Here is a 14,283-nt window from a genome sequence, read left to right as displayed (position 1 = left end):
CTCATCAGATACCTTCAGCAATTGGAGAGACCACAGAGGTTTCTCACCAAGAAATTACAGGTTACAAAAAACAAGTCTTGCTTGGAAAGACTGAAAGCCCTGTCAGTGCATTCTGTCTCCTGCAGTTTGCTAAGGGATGACCTATGCCTGACTTAGAGCAGTCTCTGACTCTGCCCTGATGGAAATGCTACACATTCATAAATCAAACTACAGGAGGGTCACTCGCCTCTGGGATCTTAACCTAGCCTCTGACATGAACAGGTCATGTTGTTGAGATAAATACATCTTCCAGAGGCTGCCTCTTCTGTAGTACATGCTTCCAGTTCATGTGAAACAGAGCCCATCCCTGATCCTCTTCATACACAACCTAGATCAATGGGTAGCTGACAGCAGGTTCATTCCTGAGGTGTTGCCCAAGACCCTTCTGGACAGAGGAAGTTTGTTGGCCAATTTGGGTCATTTCCAGTCTTATCCAGCCCCCTGCTATAAAGCACGCTTTAGCGCGATTTAGCCCGATTTAGCGCGGAGTTGCTACTGTTGCACACTAGGGCAGCGCCGGTTAAGCAGGTTTAAACTATTCGGGCTACCTAAAGTCCACTCTTCAAATTTTCCCTTAAAACTACCTTCCTCGAACTATACTACTGATCTAATCAGCGTATCCTATAATTAAAAAGATCATCTCTACTTGACTCCAAGTAGACTATTCTCTATCTGTTAAACGTAGCACTTGCTCCTACAGTACTTATTACCTTGATATGGCACTCTTGTCATAGATAGTACCCCAAAAAGGCAACCCCCCATTTCTCGGTCACCCACGTCCCCGGAATCTTTTTAAAGTTTTTTGTCTATTCCTTCTAGCATGTCGAGGGATCAGTTGCTAGTGTCCTCTCCTGCTCAGCTGGTGAACCTGGGAATATTGAGGCAATGTTACAATTGCCTCATGTACACAGACAACCCTCTCCTCCTCCCACAAAACACAAATACATGCGAGAGATGCAACTACACGGCCAAACTGGAGGCTGAGCTCTCTCAACATAGGACTGGCAAGACCAGTCAGGAGGAGAAGGTTACCACACACACTATAGACCCAGTCTCACATATTACCATTACAACCTCAAATCATACACATAAACACACAAAGACATACTCGGAGGCTCTGATCAAAAATCTACCAAAACAGCAGAGGCCACCAAAGCAGACACCCAAACAACCACCACCTCAGAACACAACACCTGCAACACATAGACCTCACAGTCAGAGTGTCAAACAGTCACAGCCCTTAAGGCCAAACACAATGCCAGACACACTAGTCATTGGTGACTCCATAGTCAGACACACTGACGTCCCGCTCACCAGACTGAGTAAGGAGAAGGTCACAGTAAGCTGCCTGTCGGGCGCTAGAATCCGCCACATAACGCAAGCACTCAGGTCTCTCAACAGCAGGTACAAATATGATTCAGTCATTGTCCACGCTGGTGTAAACGACCTGAGACGCACCTCCTTGGACTACATGAAAAGAGACATTGAGGAGCTCTCTGATTATGTAGCCCAGACAGGTATGACCCTGACCTTGAGCAGTATCCTACCTTCACCAAGAATGATGCCACAATACAGAGATAAGATGATCAGCTTTAACAATTGGCTTAAACACTGGTGTCATTCAAAGGGGATCCAGTGTCTGTCTGCCTGGGATGACATGCTGGACAAGCCACGCTGCTTCGCAAGGGACGGCTTGCACCTGTCACCCTGGGATTCGGATATTGGCAAAGGCTCTTGCCACCCCCATAGTGCCTTTTTAGGCAAGGCTCAAATTCTAAACCTACCACCCTAGAACACAAAAAGGAAAAAACTAAGGGTAATGCTGCTCAATGCCAGAAGTCTAAATCTCAAAATGCACGCACTCGAGGCCCTTCTCAGTATGGAGAACATCGATGTCTGTGCTGTGACAGAAACCTGGTTCAAGGCTCCTGAGAGCACCCCGGCGCTATCAGGTTTTACCTCATATCATGCGTTCCGCCCCAAAATCTGGACAATACCAAGAAAGGAGGGGGGGGTATCCATATTCATCAAGGACACCCACACCTCAAGACTGGTGGCAACGCACGATGCATCGGAGACCATCCAGGTGCAATTAACCATAGGCAAGACTGCTCTGCAAATTGTAGCATGTTACAGGCCACCCTCACAAACTCAGGAACCTCACATGGCCTTCCTGAAAACACTAGAGGGATAAATGTATCACCAAACACCATCATACTAGGTGACTTCAATTACCCTAATATAGACTGGGAACACTACTCAAGCCCAAACACCCTAGCCCAAAAGTTCCTGGAATTCATAAACTCAAATGCCATGGAACAACTAGTCACCATCCCCACAAGAGGAGATAACATACTTGATCTCATCATCACGAACATGGGAGCACAATGTTCAACACCGGAGGTGTACCCTCACTGGTGAGATCAGACCACAAACTAATCCAGCTGGAGGTCCTCATCCCAGCACCACCTGAAATAAAAAAGACCCCAGTAAAGAACTTCTCAAAAGCCGACTTCACACTTCTAAAGACTAGTGTGGTCCCCCTTAAGGCCCCGAGCGGAAAACAGTACTCAAGCCGCTGAATCACTTACAAATGCCTTCTACCAGCACCTGCAGGACTGCATGGATAAGGCAATCCCAAGCAAAACAAAGACTCTTTGTACCAAAGGCAAGCATCCAGTCTGGTGGACCCCAGCCATAAACAAACTCTACAACAAAAGGAGGAAGCTACTACAAGATAGAGCAAAATCCTTAAAAGGTAAGACACCCTTGATCACTATAAGTAAAAACTAAGAGCTCTCATAAAATCATCCAAAGCAAATTTCGAGAGAAAAATAGCTAAAGACTCAAAAGACAATCATAAGGCCTTCTTTAGCTATGTTAGAAACCTGGGAGGAAACTCCCAGATATGCTCAGAGCTAGTTCAAAATGATGTGAAGATTACTGATCCTACAGACATTGCCAACATACTGGCTGACAGGTTCAGTGCAAACTTCTCCCCTCCCCAAAAGGAGAGATATCTATACCAAACGATTGCAGCCCCCAAACATCTCCAGCGCGCACGTGAGAACTGCCGTGCCCAAAGCAAAAAACACAGCATCCATGGGACCTGATGGTGTCCCCGGCTGTGTGCTCCATGAACTCAATGAGGAATTAAACCCACAGCTAGGACAGCTGTTTAATCAAAGTCTTACCTCTGGATACGCACCCAGGAGTGGCGCACTGCAACTGTGGTACCACTTCACAAAGGCGGTGCCTCCACCGACCCTGGAAATTACCGCCCATTAGCTTGACAAGCCTTATCTGCAAAGCCATGGAGAGGATCATAATGGACCTCATAAATAAAGACATAGGGAATTTGCAGACTTTGGATCCAACCCAGTTTGGCTTTGTCAAAGGCAGATCATGCCTTTTAAACTTGGTTGACTTTTTGAAACAGTCACCAAAGCCATTGATGAGGGAAAGGCAGTCCATACAGCCTACCTCGATCTGGCTAAGGCCTTCGATACAATACCCCATTCGGTATCATTGAAAAACTCATCAGCTTAAATGTCAACCCATACATCACAAGATGGGTTGCAAACTGGCTGAGTGACAGAACCCACAGGGTCAGAGCTGCTGGCGCCATGTCAGACTCAAAGCCTGTCACAAGTGGTGTCCCACAGGGCTCAGTCCTGGGCCCACACTTGTTTGGCATCTACTTTTCCAAGTACAAGCAAACACAGGAGGGTTATGGCTGACAAAGTTTGCAGATGACTGCAAACTGGGCCATAGTAGAAAACACATCTGACACAGATATCCTTCAGAAGGGTCTCACAGAAACGGATAACTGGTGCCAGAGCCACGGCCTAAAGTTAAATGCCAAAAATTGCATAGTCATACCCTTCGGGAAAAACAAGGTTACCCCTAGCTACCAAATAGGTGGCAATCCACTGAGCACAGAAGAAGTTGTCAGGGACCTGGGGACCCAGGTTGATAGTAGTCTGTCATTCGACACCCATGTAGCTAAAGTAGTTAGGAAGACCTTCTACATTGCCCACCTTATCATGAAGGGATTCTCATCTAGATCAAGGGAGGTCATAGTCTCCCTTTACTCATCACTCATCAGACCAATGATTGAGTACAATGCCCCATTCGAATGTATCTGACCCGACACTTGCAGCAGCTGGAGAGGCCACAAAAGTTCCTCACCAAAAGGATAAAGGGTCTCAAAAATCTGTCCTATGCTGCCCGACTGAAAGAACTCCAGCTCTATTCAGTCGCACACGCTTGCTCAGAGGTGACCTTTGCCTAACATACAAGGCCATGTCAAACCCAGATTTGATGAATATGCTTCACCTCAAAAATCTAGATCCATCAGAGCCACAAGGGCGGGAGACTTAAACCTTGACACGGCTATTAATAGGACGTGCTGGAGGGATAGATTCATCACCCAAAGACTCCCTATGCTGTGGAACAAAATCCCGGTACATGTGAGGCAGAGCACCTCGCTGGCCTTGTTCAAGAGAAATCTTGACCAATGGATGGGAGATCGCAGATATACCCCAGGGATTACCTCAGTGTCACTGCTCGACAGAGGCACAGAAAAATAATGGGTATAGTTCCCCATACTAAAGGGGTGGCCTAAGCCACAAAACGATGGGCTAGGCTTGTAAATGCCCTCGGGCAGATAGCCTAGTATGAACCTATGAACCTATGAAGTCAATATTAACTACCATAGACCCTCACCTGTGTGAACTTCACTCACCTAACCACTGACAATTGGGGCAACTCAGGATAAATATGGCTAGGCTTGTAAGGGCTCTAGGGCTGTTAATCCTGTAACTTCCTGTGAATCTATGATTTGTCTTCTCCAGTGATCAGCCTTAACCTCCCTTTGGCTGCTGGATAATCCCCTAGAGCACTGTTCATCTGAGACCATGGTTCACTTTGGATTAATGTTTAAATAATTAAGTGGCATTGCTCAACTTGGAGTTTAAGGGGGCAGTGTCCATTGTCCTTTTGGTGAGTAACAAGTTTTGCCTCAACTATGTTTGCAAGGAGTGGCACCATCCATTCTTAGACCTGTGACATGAGCGTTCCTCCATTGTACTACCAGCAGTACTAATTTTGAATTCCCTCCTCTGCTTTTCTCATTCTGGACTTTGATATTCCTTGGTCATTGTCCATCTGTGTGGGTATGGATGCATTCTGCAGGTGCCATCTCCTCTTTTCTAGGCCTTTTCACTAACTGAGACACTTTAACTCTGAGGCTAATCAAATTACCTGTTTTCTGCTTCGTACTGCTCTGGATGTGTCAAGTCCCTCCATCCCCACCACCAGCAGTCAGGTTATGTCCTCATTTGGCTGTTTATTCTACCGCACTTCTGTCCTTAGAAACTGCCAGGAAGGCAAAATGTCACTTTGTTAGCATAGATAAAGCTCTGGGCACATCCCAAGCAACCTAGGTTTGATTAGTGACTCAGCTAATCACAGAATGGTATTTCCACCCCAGAAGAGGAGGGAAGTGATGGGTAGATCATAATAATAAAAAATTGTGGTGGATTGACTAACAGCACTATCCCCCAGGACGCCCTTAAGATCTACTTTGGCCCTGACAAAATAGCGGTGATAATCCGGAGGAGAATTGGAGTAGCTGCTAGAACTAGAAATTGACATCAGACATTGGGACGGCAGTCTGGATGAGGAAGGGGGATCAAAGAAGAAGAGGAGGTTGGAGATCATCTATTATCCGTGGAGGTTAGAAGATTTCTAATGCTCCCAACAGCCCCTTCCCAACATTGGAAAGCAGGTACACTTGCAGTGATTAACTGGAGTGCATGCTGTCTTCAGCTAGACTTATGTCCCAAAGCCTGTGTACACTTAAGTAGCGTACTGGACCAGCTGTCCTGTGGAACTACACATTTTGCTTTTATGTAGTAGGCTTAAAGTCCTTGCCCCATGATGAGCCAGACAACTTCGACTTTTCATTCCCATCATCCTCTAACCAGCAGTCCTTACAAATGGGTTGTCCTGGCCTCAGGCAGCCCTTCGGTCGGCCGGATTCCAAAGTGTGGGTCTGGCCTCGGCTGATGTCGCACTTCACCCGACGTCATAGCTGCAGTTCAGCGGGTATAAAGGCATCAGCCGACGCCATTTTCCCCAGTCTTTCTTGCCGCGTGGCGCCCGAAGCAGAAGCTGTTCGCAAGTGCCGGTCGGTCAGAACCAGAGATTGCTACTACCGAAGACTTCTAAAAAGCTAAGTACCCCGTTGGGGACTCTTTCTTGCCTCAGCCGATGTCAGAAAAAGTGAATAACTGTTTAACTTGTGGGAAACAAATACCTCATAAAGATTTCCACTCTTATTGCCTACCTTGTTTAGGCCCAGACCACGACGTAGCAGCTTGTCTAGCCTGTGCTTCCTTCAACCGATGAACACTTAGACGTCGGTCGGAGTTTGCAGAGGAGTTTTTCGGCTCCGCTTTTGCTTATTATGCCGTCGGAGACTCCGACTTCACATTTAGCTAAAAAGCGTAAAGAAAAGGACCGACACTCGCGGTCCGCGGTTTCGGCCGAAACCGCGGCTAAATAACCACGAAGTCTCGGTTTCGGCTGAAGCCGAGTCCGCGGTTCTTCCTTCGGCCGAAAGCATGCCTCCTTCTACCGAGGCCTCTTCCAGCATGGCTGAATCTGCTACTGAAAATCCACCTGCTAGGGGGGAAAGATTGCTGCATACCTTGGATGTACACAGACAATTGCGCTACTACCTGGACAGAACCAAGAACAATAGAAAAACTGACCAGCTTCTGGTAGCATATGCAACAGGAATGGAAGGAAAAGCAATTTCAAAACAAACAATCTCAAAATGGATAGGAAATTGCATTAGATTTTGTTACTCTTTTCATGGAAAGGCAACTCCAGAAAACATCAGACCTCATTCCACAAGGGCTACAGCCACTACTACAGCTGTCTTACGAGAAGTGGCTACCAAAGACATTTTAGAGGCTGCTACTTGGAGCTCCGTGCATACATTTGCCAAGCATTATGATCTGCCTTTATACTCCAGATCCCGAGCAGGTTTTGCCACTGCTGTTTTGCAAGGGATCTTAACTACACCATAAACTCTTAGTGCCTCCTCCCCCAGTTTGGCTATGGTATTCTACCCATTTGTAAGGACTGCAGATGCATCCTTGAAGGACATAGTACAGTTTTGTACCTACCATAAATGTAGATGTCCGAGAGGTATGCATCTGCAGTCAGGATTACCCACCCTCCTTCCCCTCTGTGGTACTCCTAGGGTATTTGCCCATCTTGTAGCTAGCTGGGGGAATCTATTATGGTGTATTTGTTTGTATATATGTGTTTATTTCTATTTGCTCTCTTTTGTTTGGAAACATTTGCATTTATCCAAATTTAGCCTTCCTAGAGGGCACCTGGCATCTGGGGCAAGAAACACTGAGGAAAATGGCGTCGGCTGATGCCTTTATACCCGCTGAACTGCAGCTATGACGGGTGAAGTGCGACATCAGCCGAGGCCAGACCCAGACTTTGGAATCCGGCCGACCGAAGGGCCATTTGTAAGGACTGCAGATACATACCTCTCGGACATCTACATTTATGGTAGGTACAAAACTGTACTTTCTTATTGTGCTGATCAAACAAATGTCATCTCTGCACAGTCAGAGCTACATTCTGTGTACTATGTAGGTGATCAGTTATTGTTATTTGCTCCTTGCCTTGTTTTGTGAATGTTTGCCTCCCCTTAATGCTATGAGAAGAGACTGTTGTTTCATATGCAGTCATTTGCATGTATGTCATGTGCCTTTTTACTCTATGTCCAGTCTGACATATTTACACAGTTCTTTTTCGTCTCCTATATTGCAGAAGGTTTCTCCCCTTTCTCTTGCTCTGACTGGTGCTGTGCCATCCTTTGGTCTGATTCCAGGCAGACCTTAGTAAGCAGTATCTTTCATGCCTCACTTCTAACATCTTCCACCCATGCTTATTAATTCTTGGGATGTGTGCGTAGCAGAAGGAATATGTGACTTTATTCTTGTAAGTTAATTTAGTTAGTTAAACCTTTGCATAACCTAAAATCTTACAAGGAGTGAAGTCAGATGGATATGAGCCCGCTTCCTCCTTTCGCCAAGCCAGACAAATGGGCTTACAGTGAGTTCTTATGTAATAACGTTTTAGCAATGGAAAAAAATTGTTTAATTTTACATTCTTTCTTCACAAATTTTCTGTGTTTTTAGGACTTTTTGTTAGACACTTGTCTATATATTATTTTATTATTTTTACATTTATATTGTAGAGATGTGTCGTGAATCTGATATGCAGGATAACAGAGGCAACAAAGGTCCATTCACTCCAAAATGCTGTGCATCTCCTCCAGAGAAGAGTAGTCTGGAATACCAAGACAGCTCAGGTTAGTAATTACATATCAGTAGTGTTTTACATTTGAAATTACTGATAATGATTAAAAATTCTTATTTTGGTTTAGAAAAGAAAATGCCTGCCAGAAATGAAGAAACTGACAGTACCTCCCCATGTAGTACTTACTCTGCTGACTGTGAATTTGGACCCTCTACTCGTCAAGTTCCAGAGCGGCAAATATGGGTAGACAGAAATGGACATCATGTTCTTGGCTTAGCTGAAGATTACAGTGCACTGTGCAAGTGTATTTCAGAGGGCTCTGGTCTTATTCATGACATGGAATCTCATTTCAGGCAATATTTGAAAACCATCAGCAGTGAAGGCTCTGGGTTAAAGGTAAGAATAAGTTGAAGACTGTGTGTTTTAGCTCTCCAGGACAGAAATCTTACTGTGTGCATTTTCTGTTACTGTCTGCCACATTTGTCATGTTACAGTGTCTCCTTTAAGAACGTCATTCTGTATTATAAGGTAGTTAATAGACCCAGACCATTTATTCTCGTAAGTATTTGTCCCAGCTGTGTAATATCCTTTTGTAACTCATGATGATCTTCTATTCACTTGCTGCAGTATTTCTTCCATCTGAGATTCCCTGACTAGGGCAGCCCAGTGTCCAGTCAATATACAAAAGCCTTAGGTTGGTTTAAGTTGCACCATATGTCACACACCGAATCTAGTTTTGCTAGGATGCCAGCTGAGCACGTCTTGCATGATGACATTCCTGCCCTTGGAGAAAATAGAGATTCTAAACCTGTATGTCCAGTCACTTCCATCTTTAGAAATTACCTCAGCCCGATAGATTTATGAGAGCCATGGGGTTCACAGCTTCAATAATACAGATGAATACATTTGCAAGACTCCACATGAGGAAAATTCAGTGGTACCTCAAGGCAGTATGAGCCAGTATTGCCCCCCTCTGAACTTCCCATTTCCTCCCCTGCCCTTTGTGAAGAAGAAATTTCATTGATGGATCAACCAGATTATCACTCAGTCTGGGAGTGCCCTTTCTGGTTCCTGCTACCCATTAGAAAGCCTCTATAGATGCCTCAGACTTGGCGTGTGGAGCTTGTTGTATGGGCAAAAAGCTGAAGATACATGGTCAACAGAGGACAGGTGCAGTCCTATAAATATTAAAGAAATGGAACCCCCTTATCCTTGCCTTTCAGACTCACTCTCTCTCCTCTGATTTCTGTGACTACCTTCAGATTTTGATGGACAATGCTATAGTCATGTAGATCAACAAACAAGGGGTTACAAATCCTTTCATAGGTTCATACTAGGCTATCTGCCCTAGGGCATTTATAAGCCTAGCCAGAGTGTGTTTGGCTTTCGCCACCCATTTTAAATTAATTTTGCTATGCTCTTTTTCGAGGTTAGTATACTGTGCCTCTGTCTAACAGTGACACAGAAGTGATACCCGGGGTAAACCTACGATCTCCCATCCACTCATCAAGATTCCTCTTGAAGAGACTCAATGAGGGACTATGCCTAACCTGGACTGGGATTTTATTCCAGAGTGAAGGGAGCCTCTGGGTTATGAATCTGTCCCTCCAGCATGTCCTATTTATTTCAGTGCTGAGGTTCAAGTCTCTCGAGCGCGTAGCTCAATGGAATTTGGATTTTCTGAGGTGCAGCATGTCCATTAATTCCGGGTTGGACATGGCTTTATACGTCAGGCACAGATCACCTCTGAGCAGAGCTGGAGTTTCTTTAACCGGGCAGCATATAGCATCTGTTTGAGTCCTTTGATCCTCTTGGTGAGATACTTTTGAGGTCTTTCCATTTGCTGCAGGTGTCTGGTAAGGTACATCCCAAAAGGGGCATTGTACTCAATTATGGGCCTGATGAGGGATGAGTAAAGTGGCACGATTACCTCCCCTGATCTAGATGTGAATCCCTTCATGATTAGGTGGGTTATATAAAATGTTTTTCTAACCACTTTGGTCACGTGGTTGTCAAATGAGAGATTGCTATCAACTTGGGTTCCCAGGTCCCTAATTTCTTCTTCTGTACTTAATGGATTACCACCTATGTGGTAATTTGTGGGCACTTTGTTTTTGCCAAAGGGGATGACTATACACTTTTTGGCGTTTAGCTTGAAGCCATGGCTCTGGCACCAGTTGTCTGTTTCTATGAGGCCCTTTTGGAGGATGCTTGTGTCAGCTGGAGAGTCGATTATGGCGCCCAGTTTGCAGTCGTCTGCAAACTTGGTCAGCCACAGTCCTTCTGTGTTGGCCTGTACCTCCGAGAAATATATACCGAACAAGAGATGTCCCAGGACTGAGCCTTGTGGGGCGCCACTTGTAACTGGTTTGGAGTCTGACATGGCTCCAGCAATTCTAACCATGTGAGTTCTGTCCTTGAGCCAGTTTGCAACCCATCTAGTGACATAGGGGTTTATATTTAAGCTGGTGAGCTTATCTATAATGCCCGAGTGGGGTATTGTATCGAAGGCTTTTGCGAGGTCCAGGTAGGCTGTGTGGACCACCTTCCCCTCGTCAATGGCCTTGGTGACTGTTTCAAAGAAATCAACCAGGTTTAAGAGGCAGGATCTGCCCTTAACAAAGTCGAACTGGGTAGGATCCAGTGTCTGTAGGTCCCCAATATCTTTATTTATGAGGTCCATGATGATCCTTTCCATAGCTTTGCAGACCAAGCTAGGCAGGCTTATGGGGCGATAGTGTCCAGGATCCGCTTGAGGCACCACCTTTGTGGAGAGGGACCACTGTTGCTGTACGCCACTCTTTGGGTACATATCCTGTAGTAAGGCTGAGACCGAACAGTAGTTTTATGTTTGGGTTTAGCTCTTCTTGGAGTTCATGTAGGACGCAGTCCGGGACACCATCTGGTCCCATTGATACTGTGTTTTTTGCTTTGGAGAGGGCAGCTCTTACCTGAGCATCTGAGATGTCGGGGGCAGCAATCTGCTGGGATAGATATTTGCCCTTTTGGTGGGGAGGGGGGGAGAAGTTTGCGCTGAACCTGTCCGCTAGGATGTTGGCAATGTATGTGGGTTTGGTGTATTTTTTGTCATTTTGGACTAATTCTGAGCATATCTGGGAATTCCCACCCAGGTGCCTAACATAACTAAAGAAAGCCTTGTGATTATCCTTAGTGTCTTGTGCAATTTTTCTCTCGAAGCTGGCCTTAGACGATTTTATGAGTGCCCGTAGTTTTTTTGCTAATACTGATCAGAGATGCCTTCCCTTTTTGAGATTTTGCTCTATCATGTAGTAGCTTCCTCCTCCTATTGTATAGTTTGTTTATGGCTGGGGTCCACCAGACAGGGCGTCTGCCTTTGGAGGATTGGTTCTTGGTATTATTTGGGATTGCATGATCCATGCATTCCTGAAGGTGTTCATAGAATGCGTTTATAAAGGATTCTGCGATCTGGGCCATATTTTCCACAGGCCCGTGGGCTTTGAAGAATTCCACCTCGATTTTGAGGAGTGTGAAATTTGCTTTAGAGAAGGTTTTCACTGTGGTTTTCAGGGCAGGGGGTGGAGTAGGGATGTGAATATCCAGTGAGATTAGTTTATGGTCTGATCTTACCAGTGAGGGATACACTTCTGGTCTTGAGCATAGAGTCCCCATGTTGGTGGTGATCAGGTCCATTATGTTTTCCCCTCTTGTGGGAGTGGTAACAAGTTGTTCCATAGCATTTGAGTTTATAAATTCTAGGAACTTTTGGGCTAGGGTGTTGGAGCTAGAGTAATGCTCCCAGTCTATGTTTGGGTAGTTGAAGTCGCCCAATATAATGGTGTTTGGAGAGACCTTCATATTTTCCAGTGTTCTCAGGAAGGCCGAGTGGGGTTCCTGGGTTTGGGAGGGTGGTCTGTAGCAGGCTATAAACTGGAAAGCAGTTTTACCCACTGTTAGTTGCACATGGATAGTCTCTTATGCTTCGTGCTGTGCCACCAACCTGGAGGTGTGGATATCTTTGACGAATATTGATACTCCCCCTCCTTTTGTGGTTCGGTCCAGGTTTTGGGGCCGAAAAGCATGGTATGAGGTATAACCTGGTAGTGCTGGGGTGCTCTTGGGAACCTTGAACCAGGTTTCTGTTACTGCACAGATATCGATGTTCTCCATGCTAAGGAGAGTTTCGAGTGCGTGCATCTTGAGGTTTAGACTTCTGGCGTTGAGTAGCATTACTCTTAGTTTCTTATCCCTTGTGAATACCTATGGAGGTGGGTTTGTCTTTTGAGCCTTGCCTAAAAAGGCACTATGGGGGTAGCAAGAGCCTTTGCCAATATCCGAAAGCCCAGGGGTGACAGGTGCAAGCTGTCCCTAGCGAAGCATCGTGGCTTGTCGAGCATGTCATCCCAGGCTGACAGGCATTGGATCCCCTTTGAATGACACCAATACTTAAGCCAATTGTTGAAATTGATCATCTTGTCTTCATATTGTGGCATCATTCTTGGTGAGGGTAAGATGCTACTCAAGGTCAGGGTCATACCGGCCTGGGCTACATGCTCAGGGAGCTCCTCTATGTCTCTTTTCATGTAGTCCAGGGAGGTATGTCTCAGGTCATTCACACCAGCTTGGACAATGACTGAGTCATATTTGTACTTGCCTTGGAGTGACCTGAGTGCTTGTGTTATGTGGCGGATCCTAGCGCCCGACAGGCAGCTCACAGTGACCTTCTCCTTGTTCAGCCTGGTGAGCGGGATGTCAGTGTGCCTGACGATAGAGTCACCTATTATAAGTGTATCAGGTGTGTTGTTTAGCCTTAAGGGCTGTGACTGTTCGGCACACTGGCTTTGTGAGCTATGTGTTGAATGTGTTTTGGGGTAAAGGTTGCTTGGGTGTCTGCTTTGGAGGTCTCTGCTGCTTAGGCAGATTTTTATTTAGAGCCTCCGAGTATGTTTTTGTGTGTTTATCTTTTTGGTTTGCTGTCATGGTAGGTCTATGTGAGACTGGAATTGTAGTGAGTGTGGTTTCCTTCTCCTCCTGACTGGTTTCGCCAGTACTGAGTTGAGAGAGCTTAGCCTCCAGTATGGGTATATGGTTGCATCTCTCACATGTGTTGGAATTTGTTGGGAGGAGGAGAGGGTTGTCCGTGTACGAGGCAGTTGTAACATTGCCTCAAGATTTCCAGATTCACCAGCTGGACCGGAGAGGAGATTGATAATTGACCTTTGGACATGCTAGAATAGTATTGGGAATTCCTTTATAATTGAAAAAAAAGGGCCAATGGGGAACGAGGTACTCAAGAGGAGTTTGTGAGGGTGTAGCGCTTTTAATATTTTAGTGCTGACTTATATAATTGCTTTAGTGAGCAAGTGCCAGGTAACTTAAATGCAATGTGTTACAGGTAACTTAAATGCAAAAACGACAAACAGTAACTTTCTTTCAAGTGAAACAAGGAAATAAGTACAGTAAGCAATGCAGATATCATTAGGGATCCACAGAAGCGCTGAAATGCTGTGTTCTAGGTGGAATTAGCATTTCAGGGAAATAACAAGCAAACAAACAACAAGCATACAAATAAAGGTAGATTCAGCAGGCCTGGATCTAGTCTGTGCTACAGCAAACAAGGTGTACAAATTTCAGTAAGAAACAGTTCAAATATGCAGGCACTAAAAGCCTTTAACCAGAAATTCCCAGTTCAGAAGGGCAGAGTCCAGCCTCTCCTCCCACAAGAGTGCAGACCACGAACCTTCTTAATGTAAAATAACTGGCCTGAAGCCCAAGTGCTTAAACCAGAACTAATACACTTTTAGAATAACAAACACTGAGCCCTCAATCAGCAGTTCCCAACTTAGAAAGATGTAAGCTACCTGTTCTGCCACTACAGTGCAGACCACAAACCTTCTTAATGTAAAACAA

The 14,283-nt window shown here is 45.4% G+C and overlaps 1 protein-coding gene across 5 annotated transcripts in view; it reads left to right on the top strand.

Annotated features, from left to right (window-relative positions):
• LOC122791042 (myomegalin-like) overlaps positions 1 to 14,283 on the top strand; it is a 3,200,315-nt gene that overhangs the window by 3,000,575 nt on the left and 185,457 nt on the right. For all 5 annotated transcript variants that reach the window (XM_044058817.1, XM_044058818.1, XM_044058820.1 and 2 more), the window contains 2 exons: positions 8,333 to 8,446; positions 8,522 to 8,790. In XM_044058817.1, coding sequence (XP_043914752.1) covers positions 8,333 to 8,446; positions 8,522 to 8,790 — 383 coding nt within the window. The remainder of the gene's footprint in view (positions 1 to 8,332; positions 8,447 to 8,521; positions 8,791 to 14,283) is intronic.

The sequence above is a fragment of the Protopterus annectens genome, chromosome 16.part0, assembly GCF_019279795.1.
Source record: "Protopterus annectens isolate FY-2018-M chromosome 16.part0, PAN1.0, whole genome shotgun sequence".
NCBI classification, from domain to species: domain Eukaryota; kingdom Metazoa; phylum Chordata; order Ceratodontiformes; family Protopteridae; genus Protopterus; species Protopterus annectens.
The sequence above is the reverse complement of the archived record's forward strand: the minus strand, read 5'-3'. Positions and strand labels throughout refer to the sequence as shown.